A 22,140-nucleotide genomic window follows, 5' to 3' on the forward strand; every position below is an offset into this window, starting at 1 on the left:
CCAGGGTAGGACACACGTTAAATGCGATTGCGTGGGCTAGTTTGTGCCACAGGAAATGAGATTTCATCTCTGGGCAACAGCTGCTTAACACCCCCCACCCCTCTGCCTGGGGGAAAATGGGGGAGAGGCATGAGGGGGCAAGGAGAGGCTGCAGTGGGGAGACAGCAGTTTCCACTGGGTGGTGCCAGGGGACCCATGAAGACCCAACAGGGGGACACCAGCAGGGTTCCCCTAGCAGACCAGGACCCCAGCAGTGACCCCCGCCCCATGTCCCTCTCCCCTCCCACACAGATGCTGTGACCCAGCGAGTGCCCCTGTGCAGTGGGCAGTAGAGTCAATTCTAAGTCAAGGGGGGTGAGCTGGGCACTGGGATTTTGGGGTGGGGGAAGCGCAAGAGGGGAAGAAAGGGGCAGCAGAGGAGAGAGGGTGGGGATGGGGGCAGGGAAGAGGGTGGGGGCAATGCAGGAGGGGGTGAGGACTGGGGGAGCAGAGCAGGGGGTGAGAGGGCAGAAAATGAGGGTCTCTTACCATCTGGCGTCCCTGCCCTGCTCCTGGTGAACTGAGTGCCAGGGTGGGGCAACAGGTAGCACCAGGTGCCGCTCGCCCTCAGGGCTTCCAACACCAGGGGCTGCTCAGCAGAGACCTCCAGGTCCTGCGGGAGTCAAAGCAACATTTGTGGCCGTCAGCAGGGAATCAGACCCGCTGTGGAAACGTTCAGCTCCGCCCCAAAGTTTGCTGTTTCCCTGAACACACGTGGTATCTGATCATTACCTGTGTGATTTCTCCAAGATACTCCTGCCCCGCGTCCGCGCCGTAGGCTCCAGAGAGCTGCCAATCTCGCACCAACAGGTCCAGGCGCTGCAACAGAGAGCACAGGAGAAGGGTCACACTGGGGCTGGGGGCACAGAGAGGAGACCAGAGCTGGAGGCTGTTGTCCAACCCAGCCACGGACACTGAGACCCTGGGCATGACGTGGGCGTGGAGGGAGAACAATGGACTGGATGTTTCTTTGGGGTTTGTCCAGCACCTGGCACAATGGGGTCTGGGTCTAGGACGGGGGCTCTGAGGTGCTCTGGCAATAGAGACAGTAAATAAGAATAGTAAGAATCAGGTGGGATAACAGGACTGGCGGCGGGGGGGGGTGGAACAAGCATTATATCCTCATATGGGGGGTGATGGGAAACAAGGACCCACCTGGATTGGGACCAGATTGCAGGTCCCTCCAACCTCCTTCGCAACCTGAATGAACATCTGAGATGCAGAAAGAGAGAGAGAGAGAGAGCGAGAGAGAGAGAGAGAAGGCAACATTTTTCCATCTTGAACAAACCATCCCCGCACATGTGACCAATCAAGATTGGCAATGCAAAATAAACGAGTGAAATAAATGCCACTGAAACTAAAGGGATCCCAGACAACATTCAGTGGAAACTGATCATTGAAGAGAGAAAAATTGACAAAATGAAGAGAGAAAACAGAATTTCAAACAACAATAACTCAACACCAGTAATCAAAGATATAAAAGCAATAACTGAATTCAGAAAACCCACTAGTTGGTTCTAGAAAAGCAGTCACAGAAGACACAGAAAGCCAAAAATCAAACTCATCAAGCCAACAATTGGAGACCAAAAAGAAATAATGAAAAGAAGAAAACTAGTCATTGGAATCAGAAAACCAATGATTGAAACCAGAAAAGCGGTGAAATAAATCACACAATCACTTAACAAAATCAACACACTAATAATTAATGCCAGAAAACCAATGGTCAAAAATAGAAAACCAGCATTTATCCAAGTCAGAAAAACAGTAATCAAAGCAAGTTATCGGGAATTAACGTCTGAAAGCCAACAATAAACAATAAGTATTTGAAATAAGAAAACCAATAGTCAGAGAGTCAAAACCAGCAATGCAAGTCAGAAAACCAGATATCAAAGTCAAAATACTGTACCCCAAAGTGAAAGACAGAAAACCAGTAATCAATATCAGAAAAGCAATAACTGAATGCAGAAGTCCAATCATCAAAGCCAGAAAAGTAGTAATGAAAATCAGAAAACCAAGAGCCAAAACAGAAGACCAATAATAGAAGTATGAAAACCAGATCAAGGTCACAAAACCAAGTCAAAGTTAGAAAATGAATAGTCAAAGAGAGAAACCAGTAGTGAAAAGAAGCAATAAGTGAACAGCAGAAATGAAAAAAAAGTTTAAACACTCCGAATATATAAAGAAAAATTAAAAGCCGGTAATCAGTAGAGAGACACTAATAAATGAAGCTCTGTAAACAAACACTGAAATCTTGTAACCAATAAAGAAAAAGCAGAAAACCAATAATGAACCGCTTCCCCAAACCAGTGAGATCAAAATCTGACAATCAGAGAACGAAACCCAATAAATGACATGGGAGTGGTGATAACTAAAGCCACAAAACTGACAAGCATGGACCAAAACACAATGAACGAGAACTGAAAACCAAAGGCTGAAAATCATAGATCGAAACCTGAGAAACAATGAGTGGAACCCAAAAACGTGCAGAGAGAAACCCAAGAAATGCTAACATTTGGCTGTTCTTTGAAAGTGGAAATTGGCATGAAAACATTCTGATTTTGTCAGTTTTCCATTTTTCAACAAAACTTTTATTTTCCATCTCCCCACATGGTCACTATGAAATCAACTGACAACTAATGGTAGGTACGAAATAACAAACAGCTAATAGCTAGTAGTGACTCACAAATAATCAATAACTGGCAGCTATTAATGAATATAAAATAACCAATTATACAAGTTAGTTAATTGGCTAAGTGAAGTAAAAGACCTAGAAGACAACCGGATGGCATTTCTCTTTGTCTGTCTGTATCGTGATCACTTTTTGAGACCACATCTGATCAATTCCCAAATTTCAGGGGAGACGCTGGGCAACAGTTGAAAGAACGCTACTGACTTGGGGCGGGGGAAATTGGAAAACGGGAAAGCCCAATTTCCATTTAGATCCGGTGAGTAGCATCAGCAGCCAATGAGCCAATCACTCTGGGCAAGGAAGGTAGCAGGGACTTCTGGGTGCTGAGCAGGGAGAATGGGGGGCACATAGACCCCTGGCATGCAGGGAGGGGGAATGAAGCACACACAGAGGTGGGGCTGGGGGATGGGACATAGGTTTAGGGTTATGGCTGGTTGGGAAGATTCCAATGGAACATTTTTCCCATCACAATCCCTTAACTAACGCAGAGCGATGCAGGGTGCCCAGGGCTGGCTCTTGCCCATCCAGACTCAGTGTCTGGGTGCAGGACATGTGCAGGTGGCTCCTGCCCCATATGGGGCACAGGCAGAGAGCAGGGCTGGGTGCCACAGGTATATTGGAGCGCCAGCCCAAGAAGGCCGAGATACGGTTGGGCGGGCATTTCCCTTAACTCTGCTGGCCCTGGCTTGGCTGAGCACGACATTCTGGCTGGACACGTTCTGTGAGAAATGCTGATTTCTGGGGGCACGTGTATCTGGGCTACCCCTTGCTCCATGGTGGCATGGTCCCAGGGCCACCGAGAGCGGGTTCGGGACCCCCAGTAAGGGCGGACCAGCTAAACAGGGCCAACAAGAGGGGGGGGAAGCTGGGCTCCAGACTCCCTTCCGGACCGCTGGGCCCCGGGCCCCCTTTCGGACAGCCAGGTCCCGGTAATTTGTACTGGTTCCCCCCCCCCTCGTCAGCCCTGGTTCCACCCACCTCAGCTCTGGGTCACCAAAGCTACCACAAGGCTACCTGACCCTCCCGGAAACCTGAGTCTGCAGGAGCATTTCAGATCACTTAGGGGAGTGAACCGGGACCTCTCCACCAGCCCCCCAGCAGGTCCAGCACTCAGCAGTGAGAACCAGAGCTAATCGGTTAATGACAAATAGCCACCAGGTAATGATAAAGAACCAGAAATATGATAGTCACTAATATTTGATTAATTACTGCTCACGTATTACTGTTCAGACTCATTGCTCGAATCCCAGCCTGGGGCACGATCTCTGGCACTTTTTAAACATCAATAACAGCCTCTAGACTGCCCCCCTCCAATCCCTAAATCACCCAGGGTCTTGGGTCCCCCCAGCAGAGACCTGGCTGGCAGGTCCGTGTCAGTAGAGCTGTGTGTATCCTCTGCCCCACCCACCTCCAAATAATCTGCCTCCGTCTGCTTAAATGTACTGGAAATGTTAATGATCTGAAAAATAATAATAAGAAAAGGTGAGCCCGCCTGCCAACCCCACACCTCACCCCACCGCAGCACAGCCCCCCTGCTGGCCCCCTCACCCCGCTCCCCACAGCACAGCACCCCCTGCAGAGCCCTCAGTCCCGTCCCCCGCAGCACGGCTCCCCCACCCAGTAGGAGCTGAGCAATATGCCCAACACGGAGAGCTTGATGCTGGTCTCCATACGGCGCTGCAGGTCAAGGGAGCCCTCGGTGTCCACCAGGAACATGGCCACCTGCAGGGACAGACACACGGACAGATCCACCGGCCACAGCGATGAGTGCCCTGCACTGACGCCACCCTCGCCCCTGCCCATCCCTGGCTCCTACGCTGCCCGGCTTCCTGGGGCCGGCCCTGGGCACGCTGGCTGGAGACAGGCCCTGGGGGAGGAGGTTCAAGCTGTGAATACCCCCCACCCCTAACTCCATCCCAGTGTGTCTGTAGGGAACTACAGGGCTGGGACCTTATCCCCATCTGTCCATTTCTTTCCCCCCTCCTCCAGCCCCTCCCGTCCCCCTGCCCCTGTACAGGACTTTGCCCCCTCCAGACTCCCCCATTCCCCTCCCTCCTCCCCACTACTCCAGCCCCCTGCTCCCCTTAGAATCTTCCCCCCACACCACTCTCTTTCCCCTCCCTTACTGCCCCATCCCCCATTCCCCTGCCTGCTTCCCTGCCCCACTCCCCCTCCTCCCCTGGGCGTGGACCCAGAGGGGCTGGTCCCACATCCACACGCCCCTCATCACGGTCGCTGTCCCATTGCGACACTCAACCCCCCCCAGGGCCTCGTCCTCTCAGCCCATCCATGACGCATCCACAGCCTCCTGTAGGGGTGACCAGGGCAAGGTCAGAAGGGAACGGGGATTGGGTCTGGCATTCTCAGGGGGCAGGGTGGTGGGACACTGGGGGAGGAGGTGGAGTTCTAAGGGTCTGGGGGTGGGGTTACAGCTGGAGGATGGGACCAGTGGTACATGGGGAGGGGCCATGGCTGGAGGGTGGGGCCTGTGGTGCAGGGGGAGGGGCCACGACCAGAGGGTGGGGCCTTTGGTGAACAGGGAGGGGCCATGGCTGCAGGGTGGGGCCTCAGTTGCTCTGCCCTGGGCCTGGTACAGCGGGAGGGCCCTGCCTGGGGAGAGGGGACCTTTGCTGTAGGGGGCATGGCCAGTCGTGGAGGGGGAGGGGGCCCTTGCCGAGGTGGGTGGGGTTTGTGTTGCAAGGGGCAGGGCCCTGGCTGGGGTGGGTGGGGTCTCTGGTTCAGGTGATGGGGCCATAGCTGGGGCTCCTGTCCCCACTCACCGGGCTCTGGAGCCGGCGCAGCAGGCAGTTCATCAGGAAGGATTTTCCCTGGCGCTGCTCCCTGATGATGGACACCAGGCAGACGGGGGCGTCCCCCACCCCACCCTGCTCCAGGCAGAGGCTCAGGGCCTCCTCGTACAGGATCAGGCTGCCTTTGTCATCCAGACGAACCAGCTGCACCGGGCGCCCCGGCTCTGGCTGAGCCCCCGGCCCCTGCTGCAGGGACAGAGCAGGGTCAGAGCCCCATTCCCATCCCATTCCCATCCCCTGAACCAACTAGTCCCTGCCCCTCAGATCAGATCCTCTTGAGCCATTTCTACCCCCCGTGAGCCATCCAGTCCCCTGCCCTCCAAATCAGAGATTGCGCCCCCTAGAGAGGAAAGGCCCCGTGTCCCATTCCCCACCCCCTGATCCAGCCAGTCCCCGCCCTGGGGCCTGTGAGAGCCTGCGCCCCTTTCCCCTGATTCAGCCTGTCTGGTCTCACCAGCTCCATCTCTTCCCGCAGGGGCTCTGTGATTTTCTTCACCAGGGCTCTCAGCCGCGTGTCTGGGGTCATCCTGTCCCTGGAGCAGGGAGTCCGGCACTCGGGGCACTGGTAGCTCTGGGCCGAGACCCCGCGCCAGTGAGCCATGAGGCAGCCCTGGCAGAAGTTGTGGCTGCACTCGATGGAGACGGGGTCGTCCAAGACATCCAGGCAGATGGAGCAGGTGACATCCTCCTGGAGTTGATCCATCTCTCTAGACCCGCTGAGTGGCAGGACCTGGCACCCTGAGCAATAGGGCTATGCTGGAGGACGGCTGATCTCTAGCCCAGGTGTGCCCCTTCCTGGCAGCAGGAGTCTGGGGAGGAACGAGAAAACATGGGAATATTTCTGTGAACAAGCTGTGTGACTCAGTTTATCTGCCCACTTTGTGTCTCTGTCCACAGGGCAGCACCAGATCGAGAAGATGGATTCCAAGAAGTCATGGCGGAGATTGGTAGATTCCCAGGCCAGGAGGGACCAAGGCTGAGCTCCTGGATAACAGGCCAGAGAACTGCCCCCAGTTAATTCCTGTTTGAACGAGAGCAGATCTCCTAGAAACACATCCCACCTCGAGGGAGAATCCACCGCACTCCTTGGTACATTGTTCCCATGGTTAATTCCCCTCCCTGGTAAACACGGATATCTTCTTTCCAGGCTGAATGTGTCCAGCTTCAACTTCCAGCCATGTGTTCACGTTAGAGCTTTCTCTGCTAGCCTGAAGAGCCCATTATTAAATATTTGATCCCCACGTAGGTGCTTCTAGACTGGAGTCAAGTCACCCCGGGAGGTGGGAGCTTCTCTTTGCTAAGCTAAATAGCTTGAGCTCCTGGGGTCTATCACTCCAGGCCACGTTTTGTAATCCTTTAACCAGTCGCTTGGCCCTCCTCTGCCCCCTCTCCAATATATTCACATCCTTCTTGGACTGCTCCGGAACTGGACACAGGACCCCAGCAGCGGTCGCACCAGCGCCAAATCCAGAGGTAAACTGACCTCTCTGCTCCTACGCGCGATTCCCCTGTTTGGGCATCCTTAGCGCCTTTGGCCACACTGTCGCGCGGGGGCTCACGTCCAGCTGATTATCCCCCATGGCCCCCTACACTCTGTCAGCGTCTCTGCGTCCCTGGAGAGACACCCACTCCCCCACCCCCCACCGGGCTGGGAGCATGGCCGACGCTCTTTGGCTGTATCACAGCACATGTTGTTGGCTTGTGCCCAGCCTACCCTAGCGCTGGGGCTGTTGGTGACACTGGACTTTTCTCTGCTGCCTACGGCCTGGCAGACGCCATGTGCCAGGGGTTAATCACTGGCAGTGCCACGCCCGGCAGGGGCACAAGCCTCTGAGAGGAGTTTGATCTCAGTCAGACTCGCTGCCGAGGGCAGCTGGGGAGACACAGGGGCTCCTGGAGCCCGAGTCCAGGAAGCACCGAGCTCGGCCTTAGGAAAGGACGCTCAGGGCCTAACAAGGAAATAGCTTCCTTCCCATCATGCAGTGAGCTGGGTGCTCACTGGCCGAGCTTTCCTCCAGCTGGCGTGAGAGCAAATTCACCCTCTCACCCCCACTGAGCCCTGGGCATTGGGTGGGGGAAACTGAGGCACAGAAAAGGGAAAGTACACGCCCTGACCCAACCCCACTCCCCTAACGCTGGGCTCTGGTCCAGGAGCACCAAAGTCTCCTTTTTTTCTGCTGGAGACTCCCCAGTTTCCCACCCTGGGATCCCTCTCAGCCACTGCAAGACAAGCCACTGTTCTAGGGGATTCCACAGGCCCAGGGGTTTGCCCTGGTTTTAGCTGGTTGAACTGGTCAGAGTTTGACAGTGTTTCAAATCATGCCATGAGCCAGACCCAGCGTTGAGGGTAGATTAGCTGCTGTCTGAGCCTATCTTTCTGCTGGACAGAGGGCAAGGGCCGAACTGACCCTGTCCCATACCCCCATCCCCAGCTGCTGGGAATTTCCACCCACAGAGAGCCAAGACTTCTCATGTGACTTGGCAATGCCCTAGCACAGTTAGGGAGGGTGAAACATGGGGAACAAACAGGGATGATCCTGCCCCATGGGTGGGGGATAGACTGCGGGGGACAATCCTGCAACCTGGGGGAATAGAGCAGAGGGGACGATCCTGCCCCTTGGCGGGGGGGATAGAGTAGGGGGGACAATCCTGCTCCTTGGGGGGGATGGACTAGATTGGGGCAAAAACTATCCACATGCCCTCCCCACTCCGCCCCCTGCTCTTAGCCGGCCAAATCTCTGCTTCTCTCCGTGCAGGCAAAATTTTGTCTGAGAAAAAAAGCGTAACTCCGTGTCTTATCCTTCCAGCATCCCAGCTAGCAGGGGTTTGAAGGTGGGTGGGGCGGCCCTGCTCTCACATTGTAGTGCGAGGGGGTGGGAGGCAGTGTGCGTGTGGGAGGGGAGCACAGAGGGGCCCGGAGAGGTGGGGCCAGGCTGGAAAAGCAAGTGACAGAGACTGGAGGGTGCAGAGAATCTTCATTCCCCAGATCCCCCCACGGGCTCTTCGGAGCAGCAGGGTCTGGAAGTGCACGTGCTTTAAAGAGCACTGAAAGTGCCAGGAACTGTGACCAACCTTGTGGGGGGGGGGGAGAGAAGGAGGGGGACAGTTTGGCCAGAGATACACCCCCTTGTGAATTTCTGGATGTTACCATTGTCTCTTCGTCCAGAAATGACATCCCAACTGCCTCTTCTCAGAAATGAGGTATTTCTTAGAACTGAAAACAAAAACCCTTAGCAAAGATTCAACTCTTTCCACTGCTGGGTAATGGTCACCTGGGACTGAGATGCAGTCACCTCTGGGGTGGAACAGCTGCGGAACAGCAGCACAGCAACACTACATGGGGATGGCTTGCCCAGCGCTGAGATGCAGCTGTCTCTGGGGTGGCTTCTTCAGATAATGTGATCTTATGAATGGGTCCTTTATCTTTGGAACTCACTGCCACATGAACCCTGCTATGTATCCTGGAGCTCTTTGCTGAGGCTTTTTACTCCTGTTTGATGGTCCCCTGTCTGGTATTTCCCAGGTTTTGGTTCTTTACATTAAGTGTGAACCACTCAATAAGACTCATAGACTTTAAGGTCAGAAGGTCATCTAGTCTGACCTCCTGTACATTGAAGGCCACAGAACCTCACCACCCACTGCTGTAATAGACCCCTAACCTCTGGCTGAGTTACCGAAGTTCTCCAGTCGTGGTTTAAGGACTTCAAGTTACAGAGAATCTACCATTGACACTAGTTTAAACCTGCAAGTGACCTGTGCCTTGTGCTGCAGAGGAAGGCAACCCCTCCCCTCAGGTCTCTGCCAATCTGACCTGGGGGAAATTCCTTCCTAGTCCCAGATATGGCGATCAGATAGACCCTGAGCTTGTGGGGGAGACCCACCAGCCAGACTCTTGAGAAAGAATTCTCTGTAGTAACTCAGAGCCCTCCCCATCTAGTGTCCCATCACCGCCTGTTGGAGATTTTTGCTGCTAGCAGTTACAGATCGGCTACATGCCATGGTAGGCAGTCTCGTCATCCCATCCCCTCCATAAATTTATCAAGCTCAATCTTGAAGTCAGTTAGGTTGTTTGCCCTCACTGCTCCTCTTAGATGGCTGTTCCAGAACAAACTAACTTCTGCCCGAGTCTGTAGTGGGCCTCACACAACAGCTATCAGAGAGGGGCAAGCTGGCCTCAGTCCACCTCAATGTGGTGCTAACTCTGAACCCTACTAATGGCAAGCCACTTCTCAACACCCCACATCTTCACTTTAGATCTCAGCCTGGGAGGCAGGAAGGCAGTGATCAGACAATGAAAAGTTACACAGCCAGCTGTAAATGCTGTTGGGTTTTCTCAGAGTGCATCACGGCCGTGACACCCTCCACTCTGCATTGGGTTTGTTTCCTGTCTGACGCGAGTGGAAATCGAAAGAAACATGGGAATGGCTCTTTCTGGGAAAGAAAAGATTTAGCAGATTTTATCTGTTGTCTAGGCATGCAGCCAGCATGAAGCCACTCAAAAAGCACTGAGTTGCAGCTGATACTGGGGGTGGGGGCGGAAGGGCGGGGGGACAGCTGGGTAACAGCTGCAGAGTCACACTGAAGTTCTCAGTGGGGACCTTGCTGTCACCAAAGGCTGTTCCAGGGGAGCATCTCCTTTGGGCTTTTACTGCCATTGGCCATGATACACTGACACTCTGGAACCCTGTATCCCTCAGTAGCACACAGTATTCACCACTGTGATATGATTATGAGATGTTTTGTATTATGCATGCCTTGTGAGGTGGTATGTAAAATGTCTGGATCTGTTGAACATTAATAACCTGTTGGATTGGAGGTGCTGTCATTGTAGGGGAAGTTATGCTCTATGTGTGTTTCTGAAATACGTTGTGAGGTTGGGAGACGCCCAGAGCCAGCTTTACAGTAGAAACAAAGGAGGGCCAGAAAGGTGTTGATGGCCCATCAGGAAGAATCCACTCTCTGAGAGACTCCTTGGAGAGGGCACTTAGTCAGTGGGGTACTGCCTGACCAATGGGCTTGCCTGACCCCCATGACACAGCCACGATCTTCCTAGCAACTGAAAGAGTAGAAAAGAGGGACAGAGACATCATAGAATATCAGGGTTGGAAGAGACCTCAGGAGGTCATTTAGTCCAACCCCCTGCTCAAAGCAGGACCAACCCCAACTAAATCATCCCAGGCAGGGCTTTGTCAGGCCTGACCTTAAAAAAATCTCTAAGGATGGAGATTCCACCACCTCCATAGGTAACCCATTCCAGTGCTTCACCACCCTCCTAGTGAAATAGTGTTCCCTAATATCCGAGCCTGGACTCTGTGACTGCATTAGTTGCTAAGAGGGAAGTGTGGCAGGAGAAGACACAGAACATGTCTACAAATAACTTTTTCTGGACTGCTGAGGTCGGGGGAGAGGCCAGATTCTATCTGGCGCTTTAGGACTCTGAGGACGCTCTGGGATCGGCAGCGAAGTCTCTGGAGCCTCGGGAGGTGCAGGTTTGGAAACACGTGGCTCCTACCTAGTCCAAAGTAACCTGCCGTGCTCCCCCACAAGAGCCATGTTAACAGGCAACACTGCCTCTGTCTTTCCTTGGCCACATGTATAGTGTCCTTTTTCTGGTGGCTAGTCCGGAAGAGGAGGACAAGAGCTCACTACGGCTACCACCTGAGGGAGTTGCTGGGTTGAGATCAGCTGGTAGAAGGAGGCAATAGCCCCAGAATCTGGGGCTTCAAGCCCCTAGAGTGACCTCTTACCTTTATAGACCCCCCCCCCATCATACACAGCTAGAGACCCCTTTTCAATCCTTCACCACACAAGAGAAAGCCTGCAGGATTTGTTATTAACTATTTATTTCTCCTTTCCTGGCTCCCAAACGGCTTCTCCTCCCTACTGCCGCCAGCCACCTTCACGTTCTCCCTCTTCTCTACCCGGCTCTGCTCACTTGAGTGCAGCAGCTCAGCGGATGGTCCAGCTTTACTCTTTCACTTCCATTCTTCTTCACTTCTTTGGGTGGCTGCATTTGCCATTGAGCAGGCTGATGGAAATACCTGAGTGCTCTGTCTAGGCCAGGGGTCTCCAACACACGGCCTGCAGGGCTGTTTGTCTAGGTAAGTGGCTCCAGGCCACAGCCCAATGCCATCCTGCACCCCAAACCCCTGCCGTGAGTCCCCTGCCTGCACCCCAACCCTCTGCCACACCTCGCACTCCCGCCTGCACCCCACACCCCAACCCTCTGCCACACCTCACACTCCCGCCTGCACCCCAACCCCCTGCCCTGAGCCTCCTGCCTGGACCTCAACCCCCTGCTGCACCCCAACTCCCTGCCCTCAGCCTCCAGCCACATCCTACATCCTTCCTGCACCCCAACTTCCTATCCTGAGCCCCCTGCCTGCACCCCAACCCTCTGCCACACCTCGCACTCCCGCCTGCACCCCACTCCCCAACCCCCTTCCGTGAGCCCCCTGCCTGCACCCCAACCCTCTGCCACACCTTGCACTCCCTCCTGCAACCCACACCCCAACCCCTGCCCTGAGCCTCCTGCCTGCACCTCAACCCCCTGCTGCACCCCAACTCCCTGCCCTCAGCCTCCAGCCACATCCTACATCCTTCCTGCACCCCAACCTCCTGCTCTGAGCTCCCTGCCTGCACCCTGCACCCCCTGCCTCACCCCTCCAACTCCCTGCCCTGAGCCCCCTGCACCTCAACTCCTGCCCTGAGACCCTGCCACACCCCTCCTGCCCCCTCTGGGGGCAGGGCCAGGGGCAGCGAGGGGGGGGTGTCAGTGATGTGGCCCTCGGGCCAATGAACTAGTCCTCATGCAGCCCTCGTGGTCATTTGAGTTTGAGACCCCTGGGCTAAGCTCACAGGCACAGCAGCTAGAGCCAAGCCCCACTGAGAGCTGCGGGAGATTAGCCTGGATTGGCAGGAGTTGAGGCTTGGCCCATGGGGACCCCAGGCACTGCCGCTGCTGCCGCCTTCATGGTGAATCCTCCAACGCCTCGCCAAAGGGCTCTTCCACATTCTGCAAACTGGCCTCACGGGCTGACTGTCTAGGAGAACAGAAACCCTTTGTTAGAGCCAGAGAGTCTCTTGCCACGGCTCCCTGAGGGTCACAGTGAAACACCTGTGAATCTCTAGGAGGCTCTCAAGCAGTTTCCTGCTCAGGCACTTGTCACCCACTAGCAATGGTCTCTGACAGCGGCATTGCCAAGGGGAGCTCAGCAGATGGTCCCTTCAACCTCCCTCCCACTCAGGAAGCCATAGGTCTTGTCATTTAAGGCCTAGTGTCAGAGTCAGGGCTCCTGGGTTCTCTGACTTTGGAAATGGGTGGAGTCTAGTGGTTGGAGCTGGACTGGTATCAGTCCCACACTTCCCTCCTGCCTCTGTCAGGGACGTCGTGTGTGACCTTGCAGCCAGTTGCTTTCTATCTCTATGCCCCAGGAACAGGGATAATACTGACCCCCCTCAGAGGGGCTGGCAGGGGTCACCAGCATCATGACTCAAGTTGGAACGAGTTGTGCTCTTGGTAGTGAAGGGCCCAGATTCAGTCTCCATGGATGCCCAGGGGGTCTGTATTGTGGCCATGGTTTGCCTCACCTAGCATTACAGGCTGTTTAGCCTGGTCCTGGCCAGGCGTGGTGCATCTGCTCCTGGCCCTCTCTGGCACAAAGCTCCATCACACACAAGAACATGGCCCACCAAGGATAATCCATCAGCTCCCATCTGGGGTTCAGCTCCAGGATGGATGGGGAGCCCTAGCCGGACCATAGAAAGACAGGGGGGTGTTCTTTGGAGGAAACTGCTAGAGCTTCAGCCTCTGCTCCCACCTCCACCCCCACGCTAAGGGCTTCAAAAGTGGTGCCTGACCCCAGTAGCCGAGCTGAGGCCAGGGTGGGACTGATGCTAAGAGAAAAGCAGATTTCTCCTCTGCTCTAGGGAGATTCCCCTAGGAAAAGCAGGCGGGGTGGGGGCGGTGGCAAGACAAGCACTACCCCTCAGCCCTTGAATAGCGGGCAACTGGGACTTTGGGAGCCAAGGGACTGGTGTATCTTGCTGGAGAGCAGAAAGGGGCATTGGAGAAATTGTACCAAAGTCCATGTCACGGCTGGCAGCCAGACCTACTAGTCAGAGCCAGAGTCCACACTCACATGACAGGAGTCGAGAGTCAGCCGGGTCAGGATATTGGAAGATCAGCAGCAAAAGACAAACGTGCGATCACCACCACAAATCAGATGCCAGGAAATCAAGCCAGGGGAGCGGCAGCAGAACCAGGCAGCACACGGTCCAGAACAGGGAGCAGGCCTGGTGTTCAGTCAGCTTCGTGTTCCTGCTGCTGTCTTACGCAGGGCCAGGGGTCCAGTGAGCTTTCCTGGGACTCCTCCAATAGGACCTCAGGAGTGGAACCTGGGGCTGAACTTCATGGGTCCGCGGTAAGCAATTTTCAGCAGGCTTCCAGGTGGAGGGTTGGAGTGTGGCTGCTCCCATGAACCCTGCAGACCCGGATTGAAGACCCCTGGGTCGTGACAGTGAGTGATCTCTCCCCGCTCAAACCTTCTGCAGCAGGAAACAGTCTCCAGGATCCTGGACACCGCCTCTGAGAATAAAATGAGGATATCATGATGAGAAATAGGGCTCTGTACCAGGGCTGGGATCCAGGGACAGCTCCCAGCCAGGCTATGCATTGGGGATGCCATTTCTCCCTCAAGAGACCCACACGCCCCAAGGAGTAAATGGCTCTTACCTCCATGAGGGACTGGGTTCTTCCATCTAAGCCTCTTTGAGAGCCGGCATTGCTGGGACGAGGTGACCTGTCCCCACTGCTCCCTGACGTGGCTCAGCTACAGGAAGTGCCCGTCTGGGAGGCTGTGCCAGATCCCAGGGCCTGGAAGACAGCTGGAAGGAGGCTCCTATTCCTGTCACACCCAGAGACCCCATAGAAGGGCCAAGGGGAGAATAAAGGGCAGAAGGTGAAACTAGCCCTGAGCCTCTGCCCCACCCCCACCTCCTCAAAAGTGGAGCTTTCCAAGCTCCAGTGGGGCTGTGGCCCTGACACAAGGGCTTTTCTGCACCACATGGGGCAGGGAGAGCTCTGCCTGGGCGCAGATGGAATGGGGGGGGGGGGTAGATCAAGGAAAGAGGGAAGGGGAGTGGGTGCAAGGGAAAGAGATCCTGCCCCATATGAAGGAATTTGGGGGGCAGAGGGAAGAACCCTGCTCCACAGAGAGGGGAGAGAGTTTCTGTCAGTGCTGGGGGGGCTCCATTTCCCCTTCCACTAGCTCCCCTTCTCGCTCTCCCACTCAGAGGGAGGCCACTCCAGCTGGCCCAGTCTGATCCTGACCAGAGTCTGCAGGGTAGCAGTGGGCCCACAATAGGGCTGGGCGGTTTTGACGGGGTTCGGGACTCACCAGCATGGCGCCTCCCGCTGGTCGCTCTGGGAGTTAGCTCAGTCCATGGGGAACGTCCTCTGCTGGCAGCATCCCATCCATCTCTTGTCCTCCATTGGCATCTGGAGCCGCGTTGCTCACCGCTTGACACAGCCCTTCAGGCCACTGCCCCTCCAGCAGTGCCCACTAGTCCATCCTCACCCGATTCCAGGGGCGGGGGTTAGCAACAGTCCTTGCACCTGCCTCGGTGGCCAACCACAACCCCCAAAGTCTAGCCCCTTATCTCAAGGGCCGGTTAGAATTTGTCTCTGCTACCGGATGGCCAGATGCAGTACTGTCCAGCCCGAGATGCTGGTCTCCTGCTCTGGAGACAGACCTTTCCCCATGAAGTTCAAGGACAGACTACCTGCTGCTCTCCTGGACAGCCATTATATAGGGCCTAGCCTAGCCCTGATTGGCTGGCTCTAATCTCGGCCCTGATTGGCTGACTGCTTGCACAGCCATTCTGGCCTACTCTAGTTCCCTCTCACATGGGGGTGGGGCAGCTGTCCCACCACAAACCCTCCCCCTTAAAAATGCTCACGGGGGAGGGGAGGAAAGGGGTCCCTATCGCCCCAGCTTCCTTCGTAGTGGGGCCTGCAGGACATCCCTTTCCTCTCGCAGGCCCTCCAAAGTCTGGAGCCAGCTACTTCCCACCTGTAGGGTCTGGGTTCCCACCGTAGAACGCCCTGGTCCTACGTGAGTTCCTACTTCTGTTTGGAGTCCCACATGGGCCCTCCTGGATCCTATGTGGGTTCCCTCATTTCGGTGGGTCCTCTCTGCCCCAGCCCCTTTCTCTCTAGGGGCCTCCATCTTCACCACCCCTTCTCTGTGGCTGGTCTCTGACCGAGCCCTTGTCTCAGACACTCCCTTTTTCTGCCTCAGGGGGCAGTGCCTCTTTAAATGTCCCCATTGGTGGCAATGGAAGCACTTTCTGGGTCTTCCCAGTGCCATATCCCTACTCCTGCTTGTTTGGGCCCTAGCCCTTCCTTCTGGGCTGGCCCGGGCCTTGGGAGTCCTGTAGGGGCACTCTGTCTTCAGGTGCCCTGGCTCCCCACAGACCCAACAAGCTGGGGGCCCCCCTGTTACTCTCACAGGGGGTGCCTTTTCTGGGTGGGGCCTCTCTGCCCCCTCCCAGTAGCGACACTCCCTCTTTTAGTATTCCTGTCGCCTACAGGCGAAGCAGTTCAGCGTTCCTGGCCTCTCGCCCTCGATGCCGGATCTCTTGTTTGGTCTGGGTGCCGACCTCCACAGCAGCCAAAACAACTCCCTCTGCTGCTCGGCAAGCCGAGCCACCCAGGCCCTCCAATAGAAGTCTCTTTTCTCCACCATTTTGGTCTCTCCATGTGGCACAATCTGCCTAGTCCGCTTGACGGTGTCCTTCTTCAGGCCACTTCCCTCCAGCAGTGCCCCCTAATCCATCCTCATCTCCTTCCGGCGGGGAGGGGGGAGGCAGGTTAGCAACAGTCCTTGCACCTGCCTCAGTGGCCAACCAAAACCCCCAAAGTCTAGCCCCTTGTCTCAAGGCCCGGTTGCAGTTTGACTCAGCAACCACGTGGCCAGGTGCAGTACAAGGGGAAACGGGGGGGACCCAGGCCCACCCACTGTCCTAGGCCCAAACCCAGTGATCCTCTAGTGGCAGTCTCCCTGCTCTCCCCTTGTCCAACTGTCCCTGGGCCACTTCTCCTCTGCGCCCTCTAGGCCATTTCTATCAGGGCCCACAGTCTGGCAGGTCTTGGGCCGGAGCTGTAGTATGCTCCCTTGAGCCTGCCCAGCACTGCTCTTTCGGAAATATTGGTCTCCTGCTCTGAAAACAGACCTTTTCCCATGAATGTCTTGGACAGACTGCCTGCTACTCGCCTGGGCAGCCTTTATATAGGGCCTAGCTTAGCCCTGATTGGCTGACTCTAATCTCGGCCCTGATTGGCTCCCAGTTGGCCCTTCTCTGATTGGCTACCAGCCTCTGCAGCCGCTCTGGCCTACTCTAGCGCCCTCTTGCATGGGGGTGGAGCAGCCGCCCCACCTCAGCGATCAGCTGTCGCAACCAGGCTGCGGCCTGGGCTGCGGGGCTGGCTCCAGGCACCAGCGGAGGAAGCACATGCCTGGGGCGGCATTCCGTCCATTCTTGGGGCAGCACAGGCCGGGCGACTTTTTTGTTTTTTGCACTTCAGCTGTTCGGGCGGCGGCAGTCCGAGCGTTGTTGTTGGTTTTTTTTCTGCTTCGGCAGTTCGGGTGGCAGCAGTCCAAGTGGTTGGGGTTTTTTTGGTTTTCTTTTTGCTCGCTTAGGCAGTCCGAGCGTTGTTGCATTTTTTTTTTTTGCTTGGGGCAGCAAAAATGGTAGAGCCGGCGCTGCTGGGCTGAGGTCGCTCAAGTGGTCAGCCCCTCAACACATTGTATCGGGGGTGGCTCAGGCCTGGGCGGGGCCCAAGCACCCCACAAACAACCAGACTTCAAGGGCGGGCCCTGGCCTGGGTGGAACCCTGGCAGCCAGCAAACAGACAGACTTGACAGGGCTGGCTCTAGCCTGGGCGGGGCCCCGGTGGCCAGCCAACAAACAGTTCCTGTCCTGGGCTAGAGCCTCCTTGCACCATGTAGGGGGTCAGCCACCCGGGTTAGGGTGGCAGGGGGACGCGGTCCCACCCTCCTCCCCCGCGTCCCAGCCCAAGGCGCTGGCAGGGGCAGGATTGGTTGCCCCTGCGTCGGCGGGGATCCAGCCGCAACACGCCGACTGAGCCGCGCCGGGCTCTGCAGCCAGCAGCTCCCGGGCTGCCCCTGGGCTACTTCCTGCCTCCCCGGGGTTTGGTACCTGCGGCCTGCAGGCCTCTTCCGGCTCCCTGGGGTAAACCGCAGCGGGTACTCTGGGCCAGTCCTCGTCCATGTCTGGGGTTAGGGTTAGGGGCCTCTGGAGAACAGGCCAAGTGTCCTCCTCTGTTGCAGGCTGTCCCCCAACTGTGGTGAAGGGCCGGCCTTTTATATTTCCGACCCCACGCCCCGGTCCTTATGGCGAGGGGGGCGGGGCGATATAGGCTCTGCCCTCCAAGGGGCGTGTAGAGGGGCCCTCGCTCTCCCGCTTGGAGGGAGGCCGCTCAGTTTCAACAGAGTCTACCAGAGGCCCCGGTGGCCAGCCAACAGGCGAGGGGGGTGGGGCGATATAGGCTCTGCCATCCAAGGGCCGTGTAGAGGGGCCCTCGCTCTCCTGCTCGGAGGGAGGCCGCTCAGTTGAAACAGAGTCTACCAGAGGCCCCGGTGGCCAGCCAACAGGCAAGGGGGGTGGGGCGATATAGGCTCTGCCCTCCAAGGGGTGTGTAGAGGGGCCCTCGCTCTCCTGCTCGGAGGGAGGCCGCTCAGTCTCACTACACTCCCCGTTTAGAGGGAGCAGGAGTTGCTGGTGGCCTTGGAGGCAGAATTCCTGCAGTGCCTCCGGCACTTGGCGCAAGTGCCGGATGATGTGAAGTTCGTTCATTATTTTGACCGTGACGACCTCGTGCTGCAAGGGAACGAGGACCTGTCAGAGACTCAGATGCCCCCGTGGAATCGGGGAATTAAGGGCCCCTGGGACCAGCAGCAATTCCATCCAGCACCCGCGCACCTCTGAGGGATGGAGTCCCCCTCCTGACCCCCAGAATGGAGTCTTGTTTTCCTTTCAAGGGACCTCCATTGCCAACAACCTCCTTGTAGGAGGAGCTCCTGCCACCTCCCACCCAGTGCCCCTGACAGCTGTTCCACCTCCAATCCACAGCTCAAGTTCTCTGACCCCTCTCCTCCACCCCCACCCAGGTTGGGCAGGGAGGGGGCTCTAGCGGGGCGGGGGGGCGGAGGGATTCTGGCAGCAGTGAAGTGGGATGTGGGGAGCTTGAGACCTTTCCCCAAGTCATCCCAGGCACTGAGGCTGAAGCCGCAGGACGGCAGCCCTGGTGAATGTGGCAGATCAGCAGCCCCTGCTGACTGAATCCTCCCGTTCTCTCTAAAGCGAGTCCAGCCCTGCCAGCAGCAGGACGAGCTTCCCCCGCCCATGTGCCTCAGAACTGCCCGGTCAGTCGCCATCACCCCTCAGTCCTTGGCCTCCCAGGCTGCCAGTGACGGGAACAACTCTGGGTGGTGGCGCAGGTGACAGGAGAGGCTCGCAGAGGGCACGTAGAGGACTCTGCTGCCATTCCCAAGAACAGAAGTCCGTGCTGAGGCAATGCTTGTCATTCATTAGCCTTGCTAACGAGCTGGGCTGGAGCTGCTCCGGGGACAACCTCCTCCCTCCTGCTCATGGAGGTGAATTCATCTCCCTTCCCAGGAGCACCTGCTCTCACTCTCATTCCCCACCAGTCGCCTTGCTGCCAGGCTGGCGAATGGCCAGAGGATGGGAATGAGGCCTGGGCCCCGCCCCAATCTCCTGAGTCTAATGCAGCTGCTCACCTTGCTCCCCATCAGCTGCTCGGTTTGCCCCAGGAGGGAGTAAGTGAGGAGCAGCCCAGCCTGGCTGACACGCAGCAGGGGGTCGTGCATGGCCAGCACTGCTGTCTGCAGGAAGAATCTTCTCTGCCCCTCGGAGAAGAATTTGCCAAAAACCTGAAACCAACCAGATGTGAGGCTTCAGCAGATTGCCCCGAACCAGGCTCCAAATCCTGGCCTAGAACGGCAACTCCGTCGCGTGGCTCCAGGAGGCAGCCACCTGCCTGCAGAACTGTGCCGTGCCCTGGCAGAGTGTCCTTACCTCCCCCACCCTGGCGGTGTTCTTATAGCCGAGGAGCCGGCTGTCCTGGTGCCAGTCCCAGCACCAAAGGTCTTCGACCTCACGGATGGTCAGCTCTGGGAAAGAGAGAGACACATACACATTGGTCATTCTGGTTGCAGGGCTTGTGTCCTTCCAATCCCATTGGTGGCTGCACGGTGGGCAGAGCCCAACAGAACTGCGGGGGTGGTGGAGAACACAGAAAGAGAGAGAGAGAGACTGATCCGCCAGCCAGGGTCACTCGGAGAGAAATCGGCTGGGGTCCCAGTCTGACTCGTCTAGCCGGGTTCCTTACCCCTCTGGCGCAGCAGGAGCTGGTAGAGCCGGTAAACCCCCTCCCTGGCCTGCCGGCTGATGTCCTCGTCTGGGTCACTGATGGACAGAGCCAGCTGGGTCACGTGGTGGCCCATCCTGGGGAATTCGGCTGAGTTCTAATGGAAGGGAGAGGGAGAGGGGACTCCATCAGCATTTTCCTGTCAGCTCCCAGTCCCCGCCTGGGCCAGGACTCTCCTTCCCCTCAGCCTCTCTGCAGGAGATGCTAGAGGATAGGAGCTAGAGCTGAATCCTTAGTTATCTCTGCCCGCAAGGGAGCCCGGAGGACAGAGATGTGGGCAGGGCCCTCCAGGAGGATTTGCTTCCCCAGCTGCTCCAGGATGACGGGAAGGCAAGAACCTGGAGCCTGCTCCCCTTACAAGCGAGAGTCGCCACTTAACCAGGACAAGAAGAACTTGACTCAAGCCAGGCTCATTCTCTGCTCTGACTCTGCCTCCCCAAGAGGATCACTCCTAGCCCACAGCCCCTGCAGCCGCAGATCCTCCAGCCCGTTGGAGCCGGCCCCCCTACGCCTGGAGTCAGGAAGCTGGGCTCAGAGGCCACTTACGTCAAAGTCAGGGAGGGAGATGACGGACGTGAGCAGGGCCGCGCTGCTCCTGATGGCCCTGGCTCTCTCTCGTGGCACCCTGGACACGGTCCAGTAGTGAATGTGCTGTGGGGAAAGGAGGCAGCTCAGGATTGATGAGGGGGTGCATGTGTAGTGCTAATGCCCCCCCCGCCCCCCATCCCAAGGGGGCTGAGACATTGCATGCGGTGGGGGTGGAATATCTGATTCATTGACCGCAGAGTTTTAGAAGGGGACTCTTGTCCCCAGGACGATGCTTGTATCCTGCAGGTCACAGCTTGTCATTGTCTCTCTAGATTGGGACAATGCTCGGTGTCGGGGCTGGTCCCATCCTCCCTGAACTGCTGATTCCTGAACAGCTCCCCAGGAAGGAGACAGACCCCTCCCCCCTCCCTGGCTCTCAAGTCCTTGGCTGGGTGAAGGGACTGAGTGTGAGCACAATCCCCCCAGGAATCTCGGGGCCCGTCAGAGACAAGGGCTGATTCTCTGGGGCCCTCCTGTTTCTCTAGGAATGAGGCTGTGGCTCTTCTCTGAGGACCATCTTCTGGATCTCCCAGGAGGGGTTCAGACTCTCACTCCCCAAGCCAGCCGGGGGCCCTGTGGTTAGTGCTCGACACAACCAGGCAGAGCTCTGGCTTGAAGTCCCAGCTCCTTCCTCTGTCCTTCAAGGAGGAAGGGCCTGACCCTGCATTGCACTGACTGTCCTGACCAAGGACGGCCACTTGGGGCCCAGCTAGGAGGACAGACTGGAAAATGGATCTAAGAGTTAAGGTAAAATTGCCCCCACCCCCTCATCGGGCTCACCTCCAAGATGTAGTGGAGCTTGTCCGTGTCTGGGGTCTTTTCCAGCAGGTTCCCCAGCATGGCGTCCAGGAGGTCTGGTATGACCCTATGCAGATCCTGCAAAGCAAGGGAGAGCCATAGGTCAGAGTTAGGGAAACTGGGGCTACACCTGCCACAGGATGGGAAGAGGAGTCTCTGGGAAGCACTGGTGAGACCCCCAAACACATATCCTGGCCTCTCTCATTCACATCCCACTGCAGGCAATTAGCAAGGATTCGGGCAGGATAACAGCTGGCTGATCTACCTGGACTTGGTTGGTGTCCGTCTGCGTGCCCAGTGTGAACACGGCGTGCAGCGTGGCTCGGAGGAGGTGGGTCTCCAGCTCCGGCTCCAGGGCAGGTGTCATGGTGCTGGCAAGAGAGAGGAGCTGGTATTAGACTGTGCAGTGCGGGGGTGGGACTGGCACCAACACGGACGTGAAACTGCAGGGAAATAGGCAGAGGCTGGCAAGAATGGAAACTGAGGCACTGAGCCAGGGAATGATAAGGCCAAGGTTTCCCAGACCGACAGTGGCAGGGCAGGAATCGCGCCTGTTCCCTGGACCCTGCTGCCCCTCCTGTATCTGATCCTGGGAGTCAGCCTCTCCCCAAAGCCATTGCAATGTGACTGGAGTGAAAAGAACAGAGCAGCCAGGAGAGGGAGTGACCCTTCCTGCCACCTGTGCCAGAGGAGTCCCCCTTGGGAGGTGACCTGGGAGTGGGAGGGGCAGTGACTCCCAGACA

At 56.8% G+C, this 22,140-nt stretch overlaps 1 protein-coding gene and 1 long non-coding RNA gene across 2 annotated transcripts; both read right to left on the reverse strand.

The window, feature by feature from the left end:
* Positions 1-519: 519 nt before the first annotated feature.
* On the reverse strand, positions 520-4,724 carry LOC135983365 (uncharacterized). The gene is made up of 4 exons (XR_010600950.1): positions 4,137-4,724; positions 1,195-1,251; positions 772-858; positions 520-652 (listed from the first exon to the last, which is right to left on the reverse strand). It is a non-coding gene; the product is annotated as an uncharacterized LOC135983365 (long non-coding RNA).
* A 78-nt stretch (positions 4,725-4,802) lies between these two features.
* LOC135983363 (RING finger protein 112-like) lies at positions 4,803-6,427 on the reverse strand. Its single transcript, XM_065594682.1, has 3 exons — positions 5,993-6,427; positions 5,509-5,724; positions 4,803-5,036 (listed from the first exon to the last, which is right to left on the reverse strand). The coding sequence occupies exons 1-3, from the start codon at positions 6,239-6,241 to the stop codon at positions 5,007-5,009; spliced, it is 495 nt and encodes a 164-aa protein (XP_065450754.1). The 5' UTR covers positions 6,242-6,427; the 3' UTR covers positions 4,803-5,006.
* Between the last annotated feature and the right edge of the window lie 15,713 nt (positions 6,428-22,140).

Source organism: Chrysemys picta, chromosome 4 (assembly GCF_011386835.1).
Source record: "Chrysemys picta bellii isolate R12L10 chromosome 4, ASM1138683v2, whole genome shotgun sequence".
Taxonomy (NCBI): Eukaryota; Metazoa; Chordata; order Testudines; family Emydidae; genus Chrysemys; species Chrysemys picta.